The sequence below is a fragment of the Camponotus floridanus genome, unplaced genomic scaffold (genome assembly GCF_003227725.1).
Source record: "Camponotus floridanus strain SB8 unplaced genomic scaffold, Cflo_v7.5 scaffold48, whole genome shotgun sequence".
In the NCBI taxonomy this organism is placed as follows: Eukaryota; Metazoa; Arthropoda; class Insecta; order Hymenoptera; family Formicidae; genus Camponotus; species Camponotus floridanus.
In genome coordinates this window covers 418900-432185 of record NW_020229636.1, presented here as the reverse complement: position 1 = coordinate 432185, position 13286 = coordinate 418900, and the positions used below count along the sequence as shown (strand labels likewise).

Sequence of the window (13286 nt, the reverse complement as noted above, 5' to 3'; positions counted from 1 at the left end):
TCAGAGCACATTCGTCATGCATTATATGAAATATAATAAAAATAGGTTTGGATACGAAAAATTTCTTATTTGCATAAAATCAAATAACTTCCTGCTGACAAGTGGTATTTTATTTATATATTTGCCTCGCTCAAAATCCGTTGAAATAACAGCAACTATGACATAACAATCGCAACAACATATTCGCCACGATTCCACTTCATCATTCACACGTGAAGTGAAAACACGACAGAATCATAAAACGAGTTATAACAGACGCATTTTCCAAACACGCATTGTCATCAATTACTTCTCATCGATCATAAATGACATATAATAAATCACAAACAGTATGATGGACTCAATGAGAGTACTTTAGCAGCACGCGGCATCGGTCAATTCAATTATCTTCGCTTGCTACAGCGCACATTACCGATTTTATTTAATGATTCTGAGTACTTGCATGTCCGACAATTACATTTGAATTTGAACCAAAAATTAATTAATCGTTCCGATCTGCGCTGACAAAGTCAGCACGAATAAATCGCGTCGGCGTCCGCGCGACAGACCGTCGAGTGACAAAAAGACCTCATGACAATTCTCATTTGCGTATTTGTACGGGAACAAAGCGACAGCGTACAATCGCTGCGTCAGCGCGACATCATTTTTTAATCGGGATGAGATAATCCTCACGTTTCGGAAATTTACACACAGCCATACGCGGTTGGAGTGTTTTATACAGGGCGCCCGCCCTGCTATTATGCTCCCTGCGCCATTATGAACACCCTGCGTAAACGTTCTCCGCTTCATCCTTGACATCCGTTTCACTCGCGCTCTCTGCTGCTCGAACAACACGACGTTTCCGTTCCTTTGAACGATGACAATGATAGAAATAATGAACGTACCGCCGGTAAATTCTTCCTTTTATCGTCGTGTGTAGCAGTAAAGTGTACACAGTGTAAAAAAAGGAATTTATGAATCAACCGTACTTTTGACTTTTGAATGCTATTATAAAAAAGAGTGAATTCAGATAATTATCTTCGCGGAAACGACAGCATAAAAATAAATTTAATTGGAAATATTTTTAGATCATTTCCCTGGATGTTACATGATTATTTTTATATTTGCGATTCTTTGAATAATATGGGATACATTTTTTTTAAAGTGTCGAAATAATGTATTAATATTCTCTAACTTTTAAAATAACTTAACTGTATAGGGTGTATCTGAAACGATGCACTAAACTTTAGAAGCGCATTCTAGAGGTCAAAATAAGACTTTTTTTTCTTATGAACATGGATCCGCAAATAAACCCCCCTCCCAGCTAAAATTCGAAAATGTGTGAAATTGACCAAACACCCGCAGCGCAAATTTATCTCTTAAGAAAGGGTGATAAGTAACGTCAAAACCTTTTTTTCTAAAATATAGCCAATTTTTAATTTTTTCTCCAAACTTTAGGGGCCTCTAGCTCGGAGGGGGGGTTCATTTGCAAACTCATGTTCATAGGAAAAAAAGTCTTATTTTGACCTCTAGAATATACTTCTAAAATTTAGTGTATTATTTCAGATGTACCCTATATTAACTCTTACACCATATTTTTGGCATCTTCAAAGTATACAAGAGGGATATTTTTGTCCAATCCGTTTTCCAAGGGATGAAAATATTGAGAAAAAAATCTGAAAAAATTTATACGCTTTCTTTGATCCTTCTAAATAAAGGTTAAAATAATAAATTTGCAAAATAATTTGCTTTAATATATTTTTATTGCAAATATATGAAATGAAATAATCAAAATAAATCTGTATGAAAACATTGGAAGATTTAAAAATGAAAATTAAATTAAAAATTGGCAATTTTTTATTTAATTTTTATTTTATTTGAGCTCCTCCCAAATTCCTAACTATTAATTTAAAAATTACTTCCATATTCGGAATAAAGATTAATATAATGGATTAATATAAGGATTAATAATATTATATTATTATAAATAACACATTGATAAAAATCGTATTTATGTAAAAATAATTAGTTTATTATAGCAGTAACTTATAAATACGTATAAATTTATCATATTTACTCATATTACCATTATCCATTACTCACTTATTTAAAATAATATTATCATTCGCATATGATATACATATATAAAATAAATAATTTCCGTATAAACTTGTGTCAATTTCATCTTCATGCTTGAGGATCGCTAGTAATTTCTCGAAGAAAGGAGCATAAAAAAACATTGAGACAAGAATCTCAATTTCCTCGAATCGCATCGAGGTCAAACATCCTTGAAGCAGCAACGGTATCGATATGTACATGAATCAAAAAGCGCCACGACGTCGAACGCAATCGAAAGGCGATACGAGCGAACGGAATGACACGAATTTCGTTGACGTTGCTCTATATGTACACCGATGGAGTTCCGCTATTGGTCGGCAATAGTGGAGAGATAGCCAAAAGGGGAGTAGTTCGATATTGGTCAGACAGTGGAATGCCCTCTGTTCTCGCCAGACAACAAGATTTCTCTGTACCTTACACCGATCTTGTCAACCTTATAGAGTGGTAGTTCGCAGGAAAAGAAAGATAAAGAACAAAGAGAAGTTAGAGAGGGCGATCGAAAGAAGAAAACGGAAAAATAGCAAGGAACTGCGAAGGTAAAAAGTAATGATGGCGAATTAAGTGAAAAATCGAAAAGATCGAGCGATTACAAGTACCAGTAAACTGCTAAATGTCAGCTTTTTCCGCGCAGGCACGCGAGAAGATGGCAGTAAATTGAATTTCCTTCAGGAAAAAGGAGAAAAAAAGAGACGAGAGAGAAAGAGGACAGGGCACAGAAAAATCTACACATCTATTTATTCTTCTATTGCGCGAATAAATGAATATTATTTATAAGTAAAAATTTTAAAAGTAGAGAAGTAAATAAAAGAACTGCATGTAGAGAGAAATGATAAGAAATCGAGGGAACTAATACCACGAAAAGGCGAGAGGAGTGAAAGGTGTTTTGAGAGGTGCAGGAGAGGAAGATGCAAAGGTGGATGACTCGAAGATATATTCCAAGGAGGCCGCAGCCTGCGGCCAACGCGTGGGCTAAAGGGGCGAACGTTTTAACATTCCCGTCTATTTGTCGAATAAAATACAGGGAACCTAGCAACCGCATAAAACGTACATTATTCTCAACTTTTTCTCGCTCACGGATTCGATGTCGAGCACTCGGGGAGCGCTAGGCAAATTTATCCCTATCAACCGCAGACGTACGTTCACCCGGAAGACGAGAGCCTCCCTCGCCCTTCCTGTGCGTTTTACCTACACGATGAGACGACTGAATTTTCGGTGAAACGTAAAAGTGATGATTCGGGACCTGATGTTATCGTTAAAAAATTCCTTCTCACATATTATCCATCTTCAAGTATATTTTTTCGTAATAAAAGATATGCAACGGTATTCAGAAAATATGTTCGTAATTTTTATAAATTACATTGACAGGCTAATAAAAATCGAATCAAACTAAATGTTCTTTTTTTTTCAAGTTACTTTTAAAATTGCTAAATAATTTTTTATATAAAATTTATTTCTATTAAAATTATATATATTCAAACTATTTATTATATATATATATATATATATATATATATATATATATATATATTCACGTTTATTACATGTTTATTATATTGTATAATATATTATTATTTTTATCGTCACACATTTTAATACTCTTAATCGACTTGACGTTATGTATTTTAAATTAATAATATAAATAATAATAATTATAATAATTATAATAAATAATAATAATTTAAATTATTATTATAATGGAGGCTGCCAATATATTTCACAATGTTAATTCTGTAGAAATGTGTCATTTTAAATCGATACGAACATAAAGTATGCGATACAGTTATAATTTAAGAGTAAACACGAAAGTACCGGGATATAAATGAAATTTCTACCTTGCAAACTGAATTTGTATATTTTCTCATCATAGCTTTATGTTATAGTTATGTTATAAACAACGTGTGGTATGCGTTACGTAGTTAAAGCTAAGTCCGATAACTGGAGAGACATGATAATCATAAACACATACCGCGTACATTATGGAATTATTGTCAAAAGGTATTATACACATCGACGTTACGACCGCCATTAAATTTATCGCAAATTTTCTGATATCCAATAGAGCTTTTAAAAGCCAATACAATATATAATACTCAACAATAATTTTAACATTATTAAAACATTGTGAAATTAAATCATTTAATTGCGGATCTTTCAAATTATGAATTATAATTAAATTATTCACATTTTTCAACATTGATATTAGATCGATATTATCGAGCTGACAACAAATATACATAGAAAGAAAAAATTAAATTAAAAATTGAAATTAAAAATCTAATCTCATTCCTATCGTGCTTGGAAATGTGTTAGAGCAGAAGAAAGTTATATCGAGCACATTTTTGCAATTTTGACTAAATCTTTGTTTTGTTTCTAATGCAATTAATTCAATTTTGTATAATTCAAATTTATTGTTCTATTATCTAAATATGAAGATTTACTTTTTATCGATCAAATGTTTTTTTTCTCAAAAATAGTTAAACTTGACGAAATAAAACAAGAATAACTCTTTGTTTTAGAAAAAGATATGAAGAAAAATCTAAAAATGCATTTATATGGACGCTATATATGTACAGGTTTCTTAATAAGTGCGAAAAATTTTAGGAGATGATTCTTTGTCGAAAAGGAGGGGTTTCTCACATAAACATTTAAAAGTTTTAATAAAAAATTGAATAGGGATTGCTAGTTTCATCCCCTTAACAATACGAGAGGCTAAAAAAATATTAATAAATAATTAGTAGAAAATATCCACCTAATTTCATTTCATTAACTTATTCGAAATTTGAGAAAAAAATAAAAGCCTAATTTTTACCCCCATTTTTGAAGGAGTGTAACTCCACAAGGAGCAATGTAGGAGTATATGTTTATATGAAAAGCCCCCCTTAATTTTCGACGAAGAATCATCTCCTAAAATTTGTCGCACTTATTAAGAAACATCCTGCATATATACGGTGTATATTTATATGCATATACATACATATATACATATATAAATACATATATATAGTGCGATACTCGGATATCAATATGACGTAACACAGCTCTGTCTCACTTTGCGACAGTATATCTCTCATAGAAATCTCGCGATTCGCACACGAATACAATATGGCACGGCATACTGTGCAAAACAAAGTATACAAAAGAAACACAAGGGCCATTGCATTTCAATGAAAACTGACTTTGCCCGCATTGGCGTGCTGGACGCGCGCTTCCGGATTGGAACACCCAAGTTGATTTGTTTTTCTCGACTTCGCCAGGATAGACGTTAAGTGTACTCAACGTCTTATCGTGCACCGCGGTTTACGTGCTATATTTCATGCAGCAGGCAACTTTTAGCTTTCTTCTTTCGTATTTACTCGACCGGCTTGCGAAAGGTACAATAGAGAGAAGATATATCCGAAGATTTATAAAGTCGGTACAGTTCATTGAGATACGCGAAATAACTCAGAGTGCCGAGAAGTGAACGAAAGTAATTGCTTACGTTTCGAGATTTATTTGGAAGCAGTCAAAATCCACTTTTCGATATTACATCAACGACAGCATTTATTTATGAGTCAATTATATGCGAATTAAGCTCACGGAGATATTTATGAACAAGATACATTCAATATCGTGAGTTAATATTAAATAAATCTTACTTATATTAAAATACCTTTGTAATTTTTATCGTTCCCACATAAGAGTTTATTTATTTCTAAAAAGCAAATTAAAAATTCCTTTTTCCTTTCGTCTATTCTAATACTTGGTTCGAAAAACGTTCTCGGCAAAGCTTTATATTAACTTGTGCAGCTCAAATCATTTTTTTTATTTTGACATATCATAGAAGATACATTCTTCTAAATAACACACGTTTTGAATTTTGTGAGGCTCCCTTTGGTTTCTAATATATATATATATATATATATATATATATATATATATATATATATATACGATTTTAAATAAAATGTTTAGAAAAGAGAATTTAATCTTAATGACTTTAACACAAACAAATGTTAAATCAGAAATAAATTTAGGTTAAATTAGTTTCTTTTTAGGAGAAGGAGGACGAGAAAAGAGTCCTACTTATCTCCTGGCCGTTCGTTTATTTCAATATTTCTATTCTTTATTTTTAATAATAAATACTTAGTGAAGTATTTAGTTAATTTTATCACATATATACAATGTTGAAATATATAATCAAAAATTTATCTTTATATAATCATAAATTTACCTCGTTTATTTACCTTTTGCTTGTAATAATGACTAAAAGTTCATAAAACTATACTGTTATATTTATTTCGAAATTCCTAGAAACTAAACAACAATTCTAAAGCGTACTAGAAGGGGCACAATGATAGGCATATGTAAATAAAAAGAATTTTTAGAGAAACTAAACAATAATTCTCTCTCTCTTTCTCTCAAAAGCTTAATGACGGTGATATAATAAGCAATAAAAACAAAAAATGTAATGACAATAATACAATAAATATAAATATAAATAAAATATAAATAGATAGCAAATATAAATAAAAAATATAAACAGATATAGAATATAACAAAAAAATAGAATATAAGAAAAAAATAATATAAGATACAAATAAACGAAAATTATTCAAAATCGCATATATCAGAAACCACAAGAGAACGTAACAAAATTCAAAGCGTGTATTACTTATTAGAAGAATGTGCCCTCTATAATATATGAAAATGTAAATGTATTTGTGTGTGTTAATGAGCTAATATAAAGTTTCAGCGAGATCTCTTTCGCAAGAATGATATCAAAATTATAAATCTCTCGGGAATAAATAATCTCCATCTGTATTAACGTTCAAAAGTGTCGTGCTAAGCAAAGCTGCGAATATACCGTTGGTAAAGATCGCTGTCAGTGCAAAATTTTCACGCGGCAACCGAAAAATAAACATCACCCTGAAGCGGAATAACCAGACGACGCACAGGGGGGAATGCAGAAAAACGTATATGAGGAATGTGTCAACCGCGCATCCACTTATACATACGCATCTCGAGTGGACGTATCATTTCACAAGAGACAGAGATAACAATTAACCGTGTTTCCATCGTTCTACTGCTATTGGATATTAAAAACAGGAAGACTATACGAAGCAAAGGTTTATTTAGTCTCGAACGATACTGAAAATGCATCATGCGTGCATCAACTAGCGATTACTTTGCCTCCCGAATTTGTCGCGAAGACAAATGTAGCCGATAAAACAAGCGACGCATTTATTTACAAAAAAAGAGAGACGTAAAACGGGAACTTTTAGGGCAAATGCATATTCATATAACGATGCGACCGGCGGATTCAAGTGGCACGAATTAATATGCATAAATCCTGCCATTACTGTCGACTCAGGCAGCTTAGAAAGTCTCGTTCCGCAATTTATTCGTCGCCCGACCTCTTGCTGAAGATTCTTAAAAAACAGTGACGCTACCTATAGTGTTTAAATGTGGAATAAAGAGCGCAAAAAAAATTTTAATTGTAAATTATAGCAGGTTACATTTCCTTTATGTTGTATAATAATTGTTGTGTAACATTAATTGATTTTTATTTAATTGTTACAAAATAGATAAATCATTATTGCGCGAGCCAATAAGACATAAGAAGGAAAAAATTAATTTTTATGAAAATTTGATATTTTAAAAACGTACATCTGGAAACACGAACAAACTTTGATAAAAAATTTCTTATATCATTTCATATAATATAAAAATAAAATGGAAATATTCTCCGCGTATTGGCGTGTAATCAAATATATTTTAAAATTAAAATAATAAATGTCTTTAATATCGAATGCGATCATGATTTTTAGAGAAAGGTTATATGAAATGTAAAAGTGGATAACATCGAGAACAGTAAAAGTTTGCGTTTCCAACGTTATGCGTTACGGAAAAATTTTTCTCTCGTATGTTATCGCTCCTAAATGTATCCGGCACATTCCTAAAAAACTTCATCAGTCAGAATTTTGTGAGAATTTAATTATTCGCGCGAAATTGAAAGGCTTTATGCAAGATAGGATCGCATTTGCCAAAAAATTCATCTACATCTCGCTTTTTCAGGAAAGAGCGCATAAAATTGAATTATAAAAAAATCTGTTATTTTTTTATAATCGCCAAGATAAAGCGAAAAATTCCCTTCATATTACTTTATATTAAAAATAAATATTATGGCATATATAAAATCTGCAAATTGTTTTAGTCATTGCACAATTGTTTTGTGTGTCATTGAAAACGTCCAAATACATGATTATCCAAGTAATATTGATCGCACAATCAATAGACTTAACCTATCAATATTATAAGAAATCATATACTTGATATTGGAAGATAAATGAATTTTTAATAGTTTTAAATCTCTTTGATAGCTTTATAAATCTATTAAATATATCTTATTCAATATATCTGGCACTCTTCAAGTTCTTTTTTCAACAATATAACACGACTTATAATTCAAATAAGCATTCGTAAATATATAAATGCAAATGTTCAGCGATAATATTTACATATTTAATGTTGTTTTTTTAAATACAGATAAATATATAAATGAATATGAAAAATTTTGCGAGATTCGCGTGAGTGGCTTTAATTCTTCACGTCAATAGAAAATCCAAACTTCAAGGGATTAAGCGTTGAGAAAGGGATTGCAAGGTACTCACCGAGCACGACCAGCTTCACCGGTCTGCCGAAGAGGATCTTCCCCCGATCGTCCTCCAACGTGCAGCTCCACATACCATCGTCCTCTAATCTGACGTTGTCTATATGCAACGCGGCAGTCGTTGAGTCGCCGATGTATCGATGCCCGGTTCCGCTCATTTCCGTTCTCGTATCTATCGTGATCATGTCCACCGGGTTACCCTCGTGCAACCATGTCGCCGGTCGTATTCTGTAACTTCTGACAAGGAGCGCAACGTCCGCATTACTCCACTTCATGCACAACAAACTTCGTCATGGCCCGATCTTCGGGCAACGAAGCGACTTGGACTACTATCGCGGAGCGAGACTTTGTTCCCGTAGAGGGAATAATTTCACCGTGATGTTATTCGACACGGAAGTTACTATTACAAACTGAAACCGGATATTATAATATATATAGACGAAGGAACATTGTTAAACGTGTAGATATATGACGAAGATATGGAAACGTAATTTAGGAATTATGGATAATCGAGGGAAAGAATATTATTAATATATTATTTCGTCTCACGCGTATTCATTTGGAATTAAAACACACGACGTGTGTGTCTCACATTCAAATATAATATTTCAGAATATTGAAAAAATATACTGTTGAATATATATTAATCTAATAAATTAATTAAGGGGATCTCTCATTAAACGGCGAACTCTTACACGATTACAGCGCTCTCATCTAATCATCATCTCGTATCTCTCTTTATCACGTTATTTATAAAAAAGATGCACTGCTTTTTCTACTCTACCAACATTTTAGGTACATACGGACCGAAATTTTTGGACATGTGCCATTTATTAAGTAGACTACTAAACTCAATTTTCATAGTTCCTCAAGTTTTTATTGTGCAATCCGCTATTGGGTATGCTTATTGTTTTATGCATAAAAAACAAAAACATTTATACAAGGCTAATGGTCTTTATGATGTGATAGCTTCAGACGCCATGTTGATCTAAGAAGTCGATAAATAAATATATAATTTTATACTTTTTTTCTTTCTCTGTATATAATCGGCTTCCCCATGTCCGTTTGCATCTATACGTCATCCGTAGAAAAGGATTTTTAATTCTATGTAGACAATAAGAAATGGCACATGCCCAAAAATTACAGTGTTTTGTCGAAACAGATAGATTGAGGGATCTCCTTAAGATCAGTCGATGATTCTCAGTAATCGATTAAATTTAGACTCGTGTCTTACCTTGCTCCTGGCAGCAATAAGCTCGAATAATTTCCTTCCAGCTTGCAGGGCAAAATGACTTTAGTGTGGGGTTTCTCCACGTATTCTAGAGGTGGATTGGATGACGTATCGGCCATGTCTGAGGACAGTGGAACATTGGTCGTGGTGGAGGAACTGGTAGACCATGATTCCTCCTCGGGGGCCAAAAGAGCAGCGGGTTGCGCCACTTCGTCGGGCAAAGATATCAATGTCGAGCTGGGTGTCGTTGTGCTCGTTGTGCTAGTGGTGGTCTTTCTAGAGCGCCGACTACCCTCCTGTCTACCTCGTAACGCAAAAACGCCAGCCTCGTTCACGGAACCTGCAACAACGCGATATAACGACGTCAGTCTTTCTACCATTATGAAGAAAGTTGCCGTGATTTCGCTTCTCGCTGGTGCCCTGCACTATTTGCAGCGCCTGGTCTAATCGCATTTCTGTTTCTATCAACGTTTTTGCGTCCCAATTTTTAAATATTTCTAGATAAACCATCGCGTGACCTCTCGCAAAAAGTCGCTCTACGAGAGTTCAACTATTATATTATCGCTGGAACTATTTATACTGGATCGCGATCGATTAACTAAACAACTAAGCATGCAAGTAAATAAATTAAGCGTAATATACTTGTGTACGTCGGGAGTTATATAATTAAATAGGTGTAATTATACGAGCTCTATACAAATTTACTACATTCGTTTTGAAGAAGAGAAATGTTCTTCGAAGCTTAACTCTCTCTCATGTAGAAGCTTCGTCTAAATAAACGCAACGTATTACCTTCCGCACCGCGCAAATTTTCCATCTTGAACCTCTGGTGGAAGGAAATGATGCGAGGGTTACATCCGCCCGAATTCAAAGAGCGGCTAAATTTTCTCGTCGCCTTTTACGGCGCGGAACAACAGACGAAATTAGTCGTCCGCCTTCTCGCGTCCCTACTACGCTTTATCGAGAGGTAAATATTCTGAAGGCTGGAGCTTGATCGAGTTAGCGCAGCCTTGGGAATTCGATAAAGCCACGACAAGAACGTCGTTGCGAAGGGCATTTTCCAGTCTGCGCGGCGAGGCCAGGCGCTCACCCCATCCCTTTCTGCACGCTCGGTCGCCCACACCTAAAACTGCCTGCCTATCGAGCTTGGCCGACCGAGACTTCACGGAGGAAAACTAATTATGGTTCCGATGAGCCGCAAATAGCTCTGCAACTACCTAACCTAACGTAGCTAAGAGCTCTCTTTCCGAGATACGTCTGCTTTCTCATCTTGTAGCCGCGAGTTCCGCAATCCCTCTGTAGCAAACCCAGCAGTTGAGGGTGACCGACTGCTTTCCAACTTGTTTGCATGCCATGAGCTAGTTCTACGGCTATTTCATTAACATTCTCTCTTGACTAACGGCTAAAGTATACATTCTTCCTTTCTTTTTTAACGTTACAATGTGACTTTCCTTAGGCAAAATTTACTATATTTAGGCAATGAGTATCTCACAATTTTTTATAATTTTTAGGTATTTTTAAGTAATTTAATTTTTAAGCATCTTTTAATTTTATGGAGAAAATTTTATATTTTTCTCTTAGTTGATATTAATCATCGTCTTTTTAGAAATGTAATAAAAATAATATAATATAATAAAAGTAAAATAAAAAAATGAATAAAAATAGAAATTATTAAAAATAATTAAAATAATTGAATAAAAATAATTTAAAAATTAGAGAAAAAATATATTAGTGATCATTATAAATATAATACAATATATATTACAATTAATTATAAATTTTAATCTTTGTATTATAGATTATCATATAAATAATTTATTATTAATTCAACGAATATTATAAACAAACATTTTATGAATAATTAAACAATTTTGTTTAATATTTCTTGTTTAATACTTGAGCTACTTTTGTTGAATCAACACGCAATATATAAATATGCAAGTTAGAAGGAAGGTATTAGTGCATGAGAAATATGTAAATATGTTTTACATAAGTAACAGGACTTCGATTCTACTTTTACCAACCTTCGCAAAGCCTTCACGAAACTGCAGATTCCGCGGAAGACAGGCTGACAACCAAAGTTCTTCATACTTCTCAAGAATTATTAAATTGAAGTTCTTTGAAACTACGAAGAGACGTGCAAGCCTAGTGAAACTTGATAAAATAGCGTTATGATAAAAGAATGCGCAACATGCTTATAACATATATTATTTTTATCATGATTAAACAATTAATTTATTATCATATAATAACTATTCAATATTTTTGATAAAATACCTTTTTATCTTAAATATTTCATCAGAGAGTAAATATAAACACTACTAAGACGAAAAAAGAATTAGAAAATGATTAAATAATTGCAATGACAATTTTATATTTAATTTTGCATACAATTTAATTGTAAAAACAAGTTTATTTGTTTTATATAATTATAATTATTTGACTTTTGTTGATAACCAATGCAATATAATAAATATAAAATTTAAATAATTTGCAATTTAATAAAATAAAATTTCAATTTTAATAAGCAGTAAAAGTATATAATTAGGCAATGTATTGTCATTTTATTATTTGACAAAGAATAAAGATAAGAGAATGTTTAAGCAAATTTATATAAATTATAATTTAATTAATCACGCACACTTTTTGCATATCTACATTCATACATATGCAGAAATTCAGCGATCAAGTGATGAAAGCAACTGTCCCAAATCGATTATTGAAATCAAGTGTTTATCGAAAACGGGCACAAAAGATAATACGGTTTTAGCTTTAGAGCCGCGCAAAGGATGTGTCTAAAAAAATCTATGGACCTGCGATCACATGCGATATCATGGCTAATACCGGCCAATAGCGAATGTGGGCTCTGTGTTCATCAACGTTCCCAATAGTATACCCGACTAGTTATACACCGCTATCGAGTGAATGTTGTTCGACGTTGATGCATGCATTATTCAAGCGGTGTGTATCCATTCATTATTCATGTCATGATCAATGGATGTCAACAGACCGCGATCTGTATCTGAGCACGTAGCTATGGCAGAAAGTGAAAACGGACGCTAAGCGAAATATACGGGCCAGGCTCAAAGGAACGTTGTTCTCGCAACGCGAACATAACGAATTTATCTATGTCGGCGACAACGTAATAAACCTTTGGTTTCAATAGAATTGACACGTGCTTAGGAAACTTGCCGTCATAGAGTGCAGGTAATTATACCGCTCGAAAGGGCTAATTGCCACTTTCAAAATAAACTTCCCTTTAACATTAATATTTATAGGTAAATGATAAAACTTTACATTAACGAAAAG

General features: G+C 33.0%; 1 protein-coding gene across 5 annotated transcripts in view; it reads right to left on the bottom strand.

Annotated features, from left to right (window-relative positions):
* Positions 1 to 13286, bottom strand: part of LOC105255044 (hemicentin-2) — a 404047-nt gene that overhangs the window by 157841 nt on the left and 232920 nt on the right. For 4 of the 5 annotated variants that reach the window (XM_025412106.1, XM_025412103.1, XM_025412107.1 and 1 more), the window contains 2 exons: positions 9981 to 10317; positions 8748 to 8983 (listed from right to left, as the gene is read on the bottom strand). In XM_025412106.1, coding sequence (XP_025267891.1) covers positions 8748 to 8983; positions 9981 to 10317 — 573 coding nt within the window. The remainder of the gene's footprint in view (positions 1 to 8747; positions 8984 to 9980; positions 10318 to 13286) is intronic. The other variant, XM_025412105.1, reaches the window with a different exon arrangement.